At 36.1% G+C, this 13429-nt stretch overlaps 1 protein-coding gene across 2 annotated transcripts in view; it reads left to right on the top strand.

Annotated features, from left to right (window-relative positions):
- Positions 1-13429, top strand: part of LOC102677317 (storkhead-box protein 2) — a 61399-nt gene that overhangs the window by 4863 nt on the left and 43107 nt on the right. For both annotated transcript variants that reach the window (XM_006608891.1, XM_006608890.1), the window contains exon 2: positions 12887-13082. In XM_006608891.1, the coding sequence (XP_006608954.1) occupies positions 12887-13082 (196 nt within the window). The remainder of the gene's footprint in view (positions 1-12886; positions 13083-13429) is intronic.

Here is a 13429-nt window from a genome sequence, read left to right as displayed (position 1 = left end):
GGGGGGGGGGGGAAGGAAGGAAGGAAGGGAGTGAAACCTTGCTTCGTTTTATTGCGGATATTATGCCAGGAACACGCATATTTGCGATACGTTTTCCGCTTGAACGTGAAACACGATCTTGAAGCGGGCATACACACACACACACACACACACACACACAACGATAACGTGCAATCTCAGCCCTGGATGCAACGAGGAATCGTGTTACCTCTGGTTACCACCGTAACCGGAAATGGATTGTAAATAGGAGTAAAACCACCGGATTAATATAAACATCACGACGGAAGGATCGAGAAAGTGTATTCGAGTTGGAAAAATGAATTTCCTCTAGACTTTAATTCACAAGATTCGAGTAAATTCTCGGTCGAAAGCGCAAGTAGAATGTAACAATTTATCCTTTCGATGAGAAATTTTGAAGCTAGAAAATGCACTCGAATTTGGAATACGATTAATGAATAATTCAGTACGGTTGCAAGAGAAATTTTGTGAATTTCTGTTAAAAGTTATCGCACATTGCGTTCAATTAAATAATTAAATTATTCTCTCGTCCTTTAGAAATCATTATGGAAATTTTATTTATATTAGAATTTAAGTGGAAAATTTCTTTAATAAAAAGACAAACCTATCGTTAAATGATACTCGATGTTGAACCAAGTATTATGAATTCCATCGCTATGAATTTTTTTGATAATCATCCGTATACGCAACATTTATAGGCTATTAATAGACAAAAGAAATTTCTGAAACCGTTAGCTTTCACGAGCCAATGATAAGCACCTCTATCGATCTATGCAAATTTGTATCGACAATCCCACGCGGATATACAATATCGAGTGGGCATAATTCGCTGATAAACACCCGTATACTTACGCAATAACGAAACCTCCATTGTTTATGCATTCGAGTAACATCCGGTTAACGGTAGCTCGATCGAAAATTAATACCAGGAACAGGATAATACTGTGAAATTCGGACAGATAGACGATACACGTCATCCTTGATACCTACGAGCAAACTTGTGTGTATACACAAGCATTGCGCAACAGTATACCGCATACCGTATTATACATGCAAGACGCGCGTAGATCACATTCCACGTTGTGCCTCGCATCCGAAATACGCTGCACCGTCTATGGTTAGAGGCCTCCAACCATCCGAACCGTCCACGTGAAAATTGTATTAACGCTCCATTTAAAGATGTTTCGAGTTTCGAGAAGTTGGTATCTTGCCATCGCGATCAAGTTGGCAGCGCAGGAGGAGATCGGGTTTCTTCGAAGCGTTGCGACAGGTGGAGCTCGATACCTTCCACCGCGTACCAACATTTTCACGAGTATTAATTTTTATTTCGAGAACGAACCCTTTCAACTATTTTTCTTTCCACTCTCCAATTACTTTGAATTAAAATAATTCGAAGTGGAATTTTATAGCAATAAATTATTAAATTCCATAGAAATATCCTCGCGAGCAAAGTTCAAAATTTGTAAATATTTTTACAATATTTCAAATCTTCCCTCAAAGAAGATGTTCATCCTTTCATCGAACGATTATACGCAATTGTTAAAAATATTAAAAGTATCTTCTTTAACGATCTCGAGTGAGGAAAAAAGGGAAACGATAAGACGATAATTTGCGGACGGAGAAACGGGCCTCGTTAGACACAGTTCCTGGAGTCTATCGTGGAAATAGTATTCTCCGGCAACCGGTGGAGCAAGTATCTCGCCCGTTCGAGAACGCGTGTACGACTCTGGTTCGATCGCGCGCGCGCGCGCACGTGCACGTTTTGCTTTCCGTGGAAAGGGTTTGGTAAGCGGCGTAAAGCGAGTCGTAAAGATGCAATGCACAACCGCGGCCGAGTTCCTCGTTTCCGCGGTGAGCATTCGCTTCGCGCAAAGCGCCGTGAAATATGCATAAAGATAAGAAGGACGTCCCCTCCTCGAGCGAGAACCTCCTCGAGCAACGCGCTCGATTACCGGCCGTGGAGGGCCACGGAGGCCCAAGGCGATTTAGGATCCGCTCGTGCTGATACGCCGCTCTCCCCTCCCGCTCTTCTTCTCCGCGGTGTCAGTTTGAGCAACAATGCCTCTCGCGAACAATACAATGGGCCCCATATATCTCGAGCTTTGCGCAAGTTTGCCTCGGGGGGAAGAAGATGGAGGGAATGCGACGCGCGGTAAATTTCGATACGTCTCTTTAATTCGGGAAGGGGGGATGGATAAGCGACATCGTCGAGAATTGTCAATATATCGTGGAACGAAATGTAAGGTCGAATAATTGGGATCTTATCGTCTGCCTTTCTTCACTCGAGTTTATTAAGGAAGATACTTTTAATAATCGATTTTAACAATTTTGTATATATAATATATATATATTTATATATTAAGAAAATAAATACACGGTTTTAAAGAGTGGATTTTTCGCGATCTTTCATGTCGCTAGGATAACAATACAATGAAAATAAAACTCATTTTCATGTAAAACAAATTTTAATTTTGTATATACATATTTTTTAATTATAATTAATGAATTCTGGAAAAATTTTTTAAAAATTACGAAAAATAGAAAAATTAGAAGTAATTAAAAATTAAAAAATTTAATGTCTTCATTATCGAATATATCTGAAGAAAACGTAATGCCATAATTCTTTCATTCTTCAAAATTATTTTCTATTTTAAATTTAATAAATATAATGGAAGTTTATAAAAAAAAAATTGTCCTTCGATGGAAGATGGAAGGATGGATATGTAATATGAGGTACTTGAAGTTTGTTAGCTTGTTTCGTATGTTTGGAAGAAATATAATTTATCTTACGACAAAATGTATAATAATTAATTATATAACAATATTTTCTTTGGTTAATACGTTTAATAAAGGAATAACAATGTATAAACTCACAGAGAATAATTTCAATAATAATAATAATAATACGAGATATCATAATACTTCCTAAACCCCGGTAACGGATCTCAAAGAAATGCAAATGAACGTATTCCTTTCGTATTACCGTTATTACGTCTGGTCGTGTTGCTTCACAGCTGCAACCACCAAGGCGATCACTCCTCGTAGATCTGGAGTGTACGGTCACGTCGATGAGGATTTCGGTTCCGGAGGCCGCGCAAAACGGTCCACCGTTCCCTAATTTGCATAAGTAACATCGGTGTGCACGGACCATGAAAAAGGACACTTTGGCCTTAGTCTGCGTGGATTCTAATTATTGGATCTAATTTCGTTTTCCTAGATCGATTCGAAACGAGGGAGGGGAGAATTTTTTCGAGTTGCAATTCAGTTTCCTGGTCGATCGATAGCGAGGATAGTTCTGTCGTTAAACGACCGTTATTACGATACCATTTGATCCAACGTTACCTTGAAGATGGCCGATGCAGCAATCGAGCGGACACTTTCCATCCGCATGGCGATTTCTGCCAGCGCCGCAAAAACACCGTGCTTTGTGCCGGCCTTCTCCGCCCATAACCGCAATGTAACCAAGGATACCGGTTTGTTACATTCACTTCTTTAGAATCACAACGGAGTCCAGACTTTGGATATTTTCGATTGACAAACATTTTCCGTGGAAGATCGTCGAAACATTTGGAGCAAGACGATAATTATTCTTTGTTATTCTCGACAGATAATCCGATTCCTCGTATCTTAAAAGAATCCTCTCCCTTGGAATTATTGGATCAGTGGATCTTTTTTACGAATAATTGGATTTTTTTCTTTATTTTCTGTCTTTTACGTTACTCTCCAGACGATCGAATTCTGAATTTTTTCATTTTTCTCCACGATCTATTTATTCAGTGAGTCAATCAAAAGACAATTGACTTTTAAAAACTGAAACCGTGAAAAAGATGAAAATAATGTTTATTTTGATGTGAAATTTCATCCAATAATAAACCTTCAAGCGTTTAAATCTTTTCATATCCTCGGATTTTCCTTTTTCCTCTTTTATTATTATTATTATTCCTTTTGCGCAAACTTTGTCATTCTTTACGACCGTCTCTTCTCGACAAGGATGAAATAAGACTAACTAGAATTTCATGCTCTTGAGGATACACGTTGCAACCGATCCCCAACCGCAAGTACGTATAAATATCGCGCTTCGGATCGGAAGAATATATATCCGTGAAGATCGTAAAATCACGGAACGTTTCTATAACAGCGAAAACGCGGTGGGGAAAAATGATGAGGGAGGAAGGGGAGGGGGAAGGCTTTATATCGCCCGGAAAATCGTTCCTTTTTATTGCATTTCACTTCACGCCAACTTTTTCCACCAACGATTAGAACCGTGAAGAGCCGCGTTTCAAGACTCGGCCGCAAGAAAGCGAAATAAACCGGGTAAACAGACGGGGAGACCGTTTCAAACAGGACTTTCAAACGCGCCTCCCCTCCCTCCAGACACCGTGTCCCTTTCCATCTAAACGCGATGGCGAGCGAGGGGAGGATAATTGGCAAGCAAATTTCTTCATCAAACATACAATTTTCCAAGAGCGATTAATCAAATCGCGCTTGCGATCGCAAACGCGCTTCTTAATATGCCGTTCAGCCTATCCCGGCTTCCGATCGAGCATGCTACAACGAGTCTCACGTGCATCGACTCCGGCTTCTAATCTTACCGTTACAAGCAACCACGATAAACAGAGGGGGAAAGTGGATCCGTGATCCTGATTAAAGATATTAATTAAGAAAAAGGAGGCGGTTGGTCCACGAGTGCAGTTGGCAGAGTGTGGAGTCTTCTCTAATGATTAAGATTCCTCGGTGTAATGCATCATCCTATCGAACGATCTTGAGGAAACGTAACCATTCTGTAACTTGTATATAAAGTGTTCGAGCAATTTTGAAGAGTTAAAAATAATATAGTGATGATTTTAAAATCTGGATGAGGTGAATTTTCTAAGATAGGAATTGTGAGAGAACGATCATGATGCCTTTATGATGCCTCAAAATTATTTATTTTTAAAAGTAAAAAGTAAGAAGAAGAAGAAGAAGATTCGACGATATCGAAAGGAGATTTTCACTTGCTTCTTCTCGTCTCTATCTCGTAGCTGTTGTCGTAAATCAATATGGCCGTGTACAGACGCGACTTTTATCTCTGAACGCAAGAACTTGTTTATCCGCGGGATGCCCATTCACCTTTCAGCCAGTGTTTTCCTTTATTTGTTTGCCAATTTAATTGTATAAAAATTAAGTAATCCCTCCTGAACGTGCGTGTCTTTCCATTCCTCGAATTCTGATCCCCCAGTTTCATGTTGACGTAAAACGACCAGGATTATCGCCAATCCCATTGGCGTCTCATTGCAAAATATTTTCATGATTAACACGTCAGATTACACCAAGTTGCTTAATTTTGAAATCAAATTTTTCTGAATAATATCGTTGGTTTAAATTTTAACAAAGAACGTTTATTTATATATATTTTTAGGAATAATTACGATTCTCCTGAAACTTTATTTATTAAGGATTACAAAATTTTAATGATATAATAATTTTAAAAATCTCTTAATAAAATTATCGGTTTAAATTTAAGGAAAGAGTTAATTTATGGTACAACATTTAAGGACTTTTACCAAGATAAAACTATAACTATAATAGCCTAATCAATCAAACTTCTTTCGATTTTTTTCATTTAAGTTAAATTCCTTCTCGATAAATTCACCAATTTAAATTTAAATTACAATGTTTAGATTTAGAGATACATCATATAAAAATGTTAGAATCCAATGTTGAAGGATGAAAAATGATAGCAGAACGAGGATTAAGCTCCTATTTTGAAAATTTATTAACCGATTCCAGTTGATAAAACGATAATAATGGAAGATCGACGCCAATGTCGTGTACGTAGTTACACCCAGTTAGGTACCCCCTCGATCCGCATTGCGTTCGCGCGAACGCGCACGCTGCACGCGGTATTAGCATATAAATTATGTTATCGTGATTTATGTTAGCGAGCCGCGTGCGTGCCCACGCAGATATCGGAGGGAAGCAGGGCTATTGATTAAAATTCGACACTGATCAGATCTGAAAGTGTATCCAAGCGAGCCGATAGAGCAAAATATCTCGATTTTCCATCGACTTTCCAACGATTTCAAGGAAATGACTGGCTCTCCTTCGCCGGAAAAGCAACTCTCGTCAACAATTTATCAAATTTTACAATTTTAGTTTCTCTTGTCATCGTTCGATCGATGATAATTGATCGAACCGACTCGACAATCCATGTCAAATTTAGTTAATAAAATCTAAAATCTAAGAAGGATATATATAACCCCGAATCATAATAACTTTTTCGATAAATTTTGTAAATTAAGTGAATTTACTTTTCACTTTTTTTAAAATTTTTTTCTTACCAGATAATGAAAAGAATTTACACTTTCACCGAGTTCGCTCGAAATGAAATCCCATGTTTCGAATAAACAACGAAAGAAATTTTTTTTTTCAAAGAAAGAATGTGTCCCTGTTTTTGAAAAAATTGACAGCATGCTTCGACATATTGCTATAATCTATCCGTTATTCACGATTTTCTATTATCCGCCCTATACAAAACGTTACGGCGATCCGACTAACTATCATTCACGCTCACGATCATAAACACGATTCCCAAGTGAAAAGTGGCCATTGTCAAATCTATAATCGACCGTCTGTTTCTTCGGCTCGTCGCGAATCCATACTCGGTCTTTCGTAACCGAGCCTCTAAAAGGATAAGCATGCTCGCGAGAGCATGGCTAGCATATTGCATAATAATTAGTGGGCAGCCAACGACCGTATATACCCTGTACAGTGAATTGCCGCAAGTTCATTGCCGGCGAAGAAATAGCAATATAAACGTAACGTGCAACAGGAACAGCGAGCCGATTAGCAACGCCATTGCAAGAGCCCTCAACCTCTCCCCTCGTCTCTCCCTTCTTTTTTTCACTCTTGGTGTATGTTTCCAAGTGTATACACGGTGTTCCAACGTTTCCATGATAGGTAAAAAAATTTAACTAGGATCGTTCTGGAAAAAAGTAAAACAAACAAATTGGAATGCAAACATGCTCGTTATGCGATAAAGGGGTTAGGAGGGGAACCAGAGCTTTAATTTAACAGGAAAATTAAATCGTCCTGATAACTTGTAAAATGTAATATTCAAGCAATGTTTTTAAATACTGATTGAATTAAAATTAAGATACAAATATGGCGAGCTATCTATGTAATAATATAAATCGTTAAATAAGAAAGATGAGATTGAAAATTAATTCGAAAGACTTATATTTGTATATTGATCTCTAATTCTTATAAAAATCGTTTAAAATAATAATATTATTTTTTTAAAAAGTATAGAGTAATTCATCCAAGAAAAAGATCTTCTTATTATCAGATTGAATGATCTATTACTCGTTCGAACACCCCGTATATTGCAGTTGCTGCGTTCCTTCGTACTTTTTATTCCTTTTTCCTTTTTGCCGGGTGTTATCGTATGTAATGGCTGCTTGACGAGAACAATGATCGAATTTACGTACTGTTTACACGGTCCCCGACTGTTTTCTTCATTCCCAGACGTATGCATTTTTCCATCGCGACGAATTTATGCGACACGGACCCTGCTCTTGAGAATTAATTCTTTTCCGCATAGCTCGTGCTTGGAACGATTTGTCGGAAGGATCTCTCACGATTATGCTGTAAAAACCGATTGTTAACAGCGATGGGAACTCAGTGGTGGTAGAGGTTTACCCTCTTGGAAAACGTGAGAATGGGCGAGTCTCGGCAAAAAATGTAATAAATAAAATAATAAAAAAAAAAAAAAATTGTATCGAATAAATATCAAGAGTGTAATAATTTTTTAGAAAGGAATTAAAAATTTGTAAAATAAAATCGAATCAAATTCTTCCGACTGTGATGAGAAAAAGCGTCTGTTTCTTGCCACGAAGAACAATGAAGTGTTAAGGGGTTAATCGCGTTCACTCGAAGAAAGCGATGACGCGCGTCACAAGGTAAAGAAACAAAATAATATTCTTGGCAAAGAAATCGCTTTCTTTCTTCGTGTGCAACGGACCAAGAAAAATGGAGTTTCTGAATTTTAAGTCTCCGTCCAGGCGCCATCGATTGTTCGCAGACTATTCTCCCGAATGAATATAAACGAGATTATAGATTTTCAATCGAAATTTATCGATTGAAATATAAAATAATATTCTCAGAGAAGTGAACGAAATTTTCCATGGATGATCTAAAAAGTGATTTCAAAATTCTATTAGAAATAAATTGATTCCAAAAATAATACTAACATCGAAATATCTACAAAAGATTCATTTATCAGTTATTAAATGTATACTTTGTTTTACATGTTTCTTCAATCGTGAGCATTGTGTCTGAGACAATTATCTTCCAATTTTCTGGACGAAGAGGTTACGAGGGAAAGAATCGAGGAAGGATTCCGCGAGAACACGATGCGGTTCGTGGTGTTGGTTACGCGTTCCCCAGAGGCACGAGCCAAGAATTGTCGACGAAAGGAAGCTTTGACGTAATCAAAAAAGTTTCACCTGCCGAAAGAACGGAGGAGATTAAACGGTATCCCCGTGAGACAGGTCGAAACTGCACATGAGAAATCGCGTTATCTGCTGTCTTCACACCTCGAACACACCTTGACACGAATAAATCCGTTAAATCATGGTGTTAAGTAATATGTTAATAAAAGATGAAATATTCTACCTTTGATCTTTACACGTATTCTGTAAGCGTGATTACGATCAAGATTAAATCATTGATACTTCTCTGGGTGTTTTAACCTTTCCATTCGGAATACTGATAAGCGTAATAATTTGTGTTATAAGAATATTAAATATGGATAGAATCTTTGAAGATAGAATTTTTCGAATAAATAAAATATTTCTTTATTATTAATTTCTATGATAACAACAGTGATTAAATCGTATTTATTTCTCAATTGCCTGGAGCAAGTATTAAATGTGTATATATATGTTTCAGACGTAATGAACATAGAAGAAAAGAAAAAATAAGCCGATTATTTTTGCGGAAAGAATTATTCTTACAATTGGAATCATACGTATGATTCAATTCAACAAATAAAAATAATTAACGAAAGAATAAAATTGATCTCTAAATCTTAGAAAAGAATCCATAGTATATATAAGATAGTGCAGGGCAATTTTCATCTGGGATAGGAGGAAATCAGATGGAACCTTCTTGCCTCGACGAATTATATCGTACTGGATCGTAGCGGCACACAATGGTCTCGTTTTGCGCCTGCACAGTTGAGCAATTCCCAACGTGAGGATCGTACCGTGAATTTCGAGTCGTGGCGATTAGGGAGCCGAGAAATTCGGGCATATTTTACGAAACTGTTATAAAGGATAACTGCTTTCCTGTCTACGTGAAGGTACTTCGAAAGTGGATTCACTTGGAAACTCACTTGAAAGAATATTTCCCGTTTCTTAGATGAACACCGATATCTTGCCAACCTGAAAGTTTCTGGAGCTTGACAATCCGAGTAAATTACTTATTCCGGTTTCCATTTTAATAATGCAAATGCGAAGGAAGCCACACATTAATTAAGCCCCTCTTTACATGTAAATAAAGATAGACATTTTGTAAATTGAATCGGAGATATAGATAATTTTTAAGATATTTATTTTACAAGTAGAGGTAATTTAATTAAATTATACTTCTATAACACACATATAAATATTTTACAATAATAAAATATTTTAAAATTTCATTAGATGTCTGAAATTTAAGAGTTGATCTTTTAAATCAAATATAGTATTTAAAAATTACTTCTAATGAAATTTCATTCCTCAAATAATACCTATAAATTAATTTTTAATTTACTTTATATATCTAATTATTTTTAATCTATTTATTTTATTAATAAATTCATTTTTAATTAAATTAAAAATAAAAAAAATCTACTAAATATACACTAAAATATTTTATGAATCGATATGTAATTTATATTTTATTAAATTTTTCTAAATACCCAATTTAATGCAATTCTGCAATTCTTTCAATCAAATTATTAAAAATTGGAAAAGAGAACGATTAAGATTTTTATTTTACAAGAGGTAATTTAATTAAATTATACTTCTATAACACGTATAAGTATTTTACAATATGAATCGATATGTAATTTAATATATTTTATTAAATTTTTCTAAATAGCCAATTTAATGCAATTCTGCAATTCTTTCAATCAAATTGTTAAAAATTGGAAAAGAGAACGAATAATCTATAATAACTTTACGTTTGAATTTATTATTATTACTTTTGAGATGTTCGTTTAAAAATATTGTTATTGTGTATGGTAATAAAATAAAAATCTTTACAAACTAAAGATTATCCTAATTGTGAAATTACTGTGATACAAAATTTATTTCTACTTGTCCTATTAATTCGAAACTTGAAAGTTGCGACCATTTTAATGGAAGATATTTTTTATTTTTCGAGCGCAACGGTGAAACGGTTTTCCAGTTACGAATTGGATGTCGTTAGCAAAAAGTCACGCCTCGAGAGCACAAGTGCCATTACGGTCGATACACGGTGGGATTATTCGTGACGTTTCGGGGAGAAGAACGCTTTCAATCGGGGCTCCAAGTGAAAAATGTCCTGTCAGGTGCAGCGAGCCGGTCCCTACCGAGGGTCCTTTAGTAACAGTCCGCGTTATGGAGGAGAACATGACAGAAAAAAAAAGAAAAAAAACGCGAGGGTAAAACGTTTTGACTGTATTCCGTGCTAAAGTGGTCGTGAGATCGATGGCACCGGATATTGTTAAAAAGTGCCAATTAAAAATAGACGATTTTATAGAACGAGAGAACAAATGCTAACCTTTAAATGCCACGATAAATGATCGATATCACATACAATCTATCGCAAAAACATTTTATGCAAATTCAAGTCAATGATTTGAGTTATATGAAAAGGATAATTTTATTTTATACTTGAAACTTTAGACGAAATCAATTCTTAAATAATTCACATGACTATTGTTTTCGTTTATCCAATATAAGTAAAAAAACTTATAATTTATAAAATGTTCAAGTTTTAGTAACCTATTACGTTGTAAAAAATATTTTCAAGAGAAATTGTAGCAAAACTTTTGATCTTGTATTTTTATAAATCTATTTTATGTAAGAAAAAAAAAAATATATAAAAGTATATAAAATAGATACACGTTATAATATTTCAAGAATGAAACTTAAGATTTTTATGGTACACGCGAATGATTTATTAAAATCATCTTTACAAGATGATTTTTACGATTGTCCAATTTATGATAAATTATAATTTATCAATTACAACGAAACTGTATAGATTTATATCTTGATCGTGACAGAATTATACGTCAATCCTGTCATTAAACGAGATCGCAAATAAAATTTAAACAAGGTTGCAACTCGTGAAAGTGCATTAAAATCAAAAAGTATATTTGATTAATGTTTATGAAAGTGCAAAGGAAATAGATAAGCGACGACAAACATGTTTCAATTTGCTGATAAACTGGAAGAAACGTATTCTTGAGTTAGGATCAATGGAAAGGGCAATAACCGTGTTCACGATGGAAAAACAAACATCATTTTCTAATCGTTCTTCCCGAGAAAAAAAAAGGAATCTCTCAGCAATTCTCAAACGTATCACATATAATACATTGCATAAGGAAATATCAACTTTCTATGATTATGTAAACAAAAAATCCGCAACATTGATTTCGATTCGATTAATTTACGATTGTAGAATCTTCCACTTAAAAAGTAAAACTCTATTTACATAAACGTGTTGTTGAGAACATGGCAAGTTTAAGATATAATCGATTTATGCATGTAACGGAACTCGATACGATTATTTTTCATACCAAACATTTTCAAATAATTTCTTTATTCGTTTTCAGACTGTTTTATTCAATTTCCTAAATTTTAAATTTCCTTAACAAAACTACACTTTCTACATTCTTGTTACAATCTTCAAATTTTTCACAAACATAAACACAAGCATAAACATATGATTCCACTTATAACGTGGATCCAATTATTTATTCGCAAGATTTCGCATAAATGAACTTCCTGTAATAAATAAACTCGAATAACAATACTGGATGATTTACGTGACTCCTCTCATCTAGAATCGAGATGGACATCGTAAGAGGGAGGAGAGAATGCAGCTGCATTGAAAGACCGCAATGAATCATAGAGAATCGACCAATCGATTCGCACACTTCTGTCTAATTTCATGGTTTGTCGTGAGGGAGAGGAAGGAAAAGGGCAACAGACGATGAAAATCCTGCGGGGTCATTCGTCTATGGGCATTGTCTGCTCTATTCGACCCCATCATTGCTTGTATATATATAACTATAACTACCGAGAAGGGAAACTGCGAGGGTGGCACAGTTTCGCCCTCAAAGTTCTCGAGAAGGGTGAACCCTCCCCTTTTCCCCCTGTGGCAATAAACACTTAACCGCACGATCGTATTTTAGAGAACGAATCCTAAGATTCTATCTTTCGTGAGATCGTCATTTTGATAATGGAGGATGTATTCTCAAATTAATGTTAACGACAATTTGTGAAACTCGCGTTTTGGGTGGTCCGTATGTTACGTGGGGAAGAAATATGATGAAAGGGGATGAATGGAAGTACATTCAAGAGTAAAATTAAAGAGAAATCTCAGCGCAGATGGTCTAATTTCTAGAGTGAGAAATAGTTCAGAAAGAAAAATTGATAGGGGTGAGCCAATACTTGCAATAGAATTTTTTAATAATCGTAAGAAGAAGAAGAATCCAGACATAACAGTTGAAATTATAAATAAAACCTAAAATATTACATAAAATATTTTATTAGTAGTAAATAAGAAGAAAATTATGGATCAATATTGTGTTTCGATTGGCCTACGAATTTTATTTCGAATTTTATTTCAGAGTTTCTTGGAGGCGAACTCGAAATGCTGGTGGAACGCAGCCCTGGTGGACGCAACCCGGCAACTCAGGTACAAGGGCCACGTGTCACCCGGCGTGCTGATGGTCGGTGGACCACCCTGTGCCCTCGAGGTCTTGAGGGCAGCCTGGGCTAGGAACGTCCTACGACCACCTGCCGATCACGCGATAACTTGCCTCGGTAAGTACTCTTCTTCCCCTCCTCCCCACTTACACCACCTACTCTCTGAAACCAAGTTCTCTCGAGAAACGATTAATCACGATCGAATATCACACACACACATATATATATTCGAATATATGAAATAATGAAAATCAGTGACACGCGTCGATCGTAGAGGAGGAACCGTTCGAACAGACTCGTGCAGCAATAAGAGGGATTGTTGTACATCTCGTCGTTAAGGGAGGCGGATGATAATGCAAATTGGACGTGGCGTTAAGCTCTCCCGATGCCTCGTACGCTCTGCACGTTTAAATCGAGGAGGGCAGCGTATCTCACCGGCTTTATCTTTACGCAACCGTGGTTCC

This window comes from Apis dorsata, unplaced genomic scaffold, assembly GCF_000469605.1.
Source record: "Apis dorsata unplaced genomic scaffold, Apis dorsata 1.3 scaffold_50, whole genome shotgun sequence".
Lineage (NCBI taxonomy): Eukaryota > Metazoa > Arthropoda > Insecta > Hymenoptera > Apidae > Apis > Apis dorsata.
The sequence above is the reverse complement of the archived record's forward strand: the minus strand, read 5'-3'. Positions and strand labels throughout refer to the sequence as shown.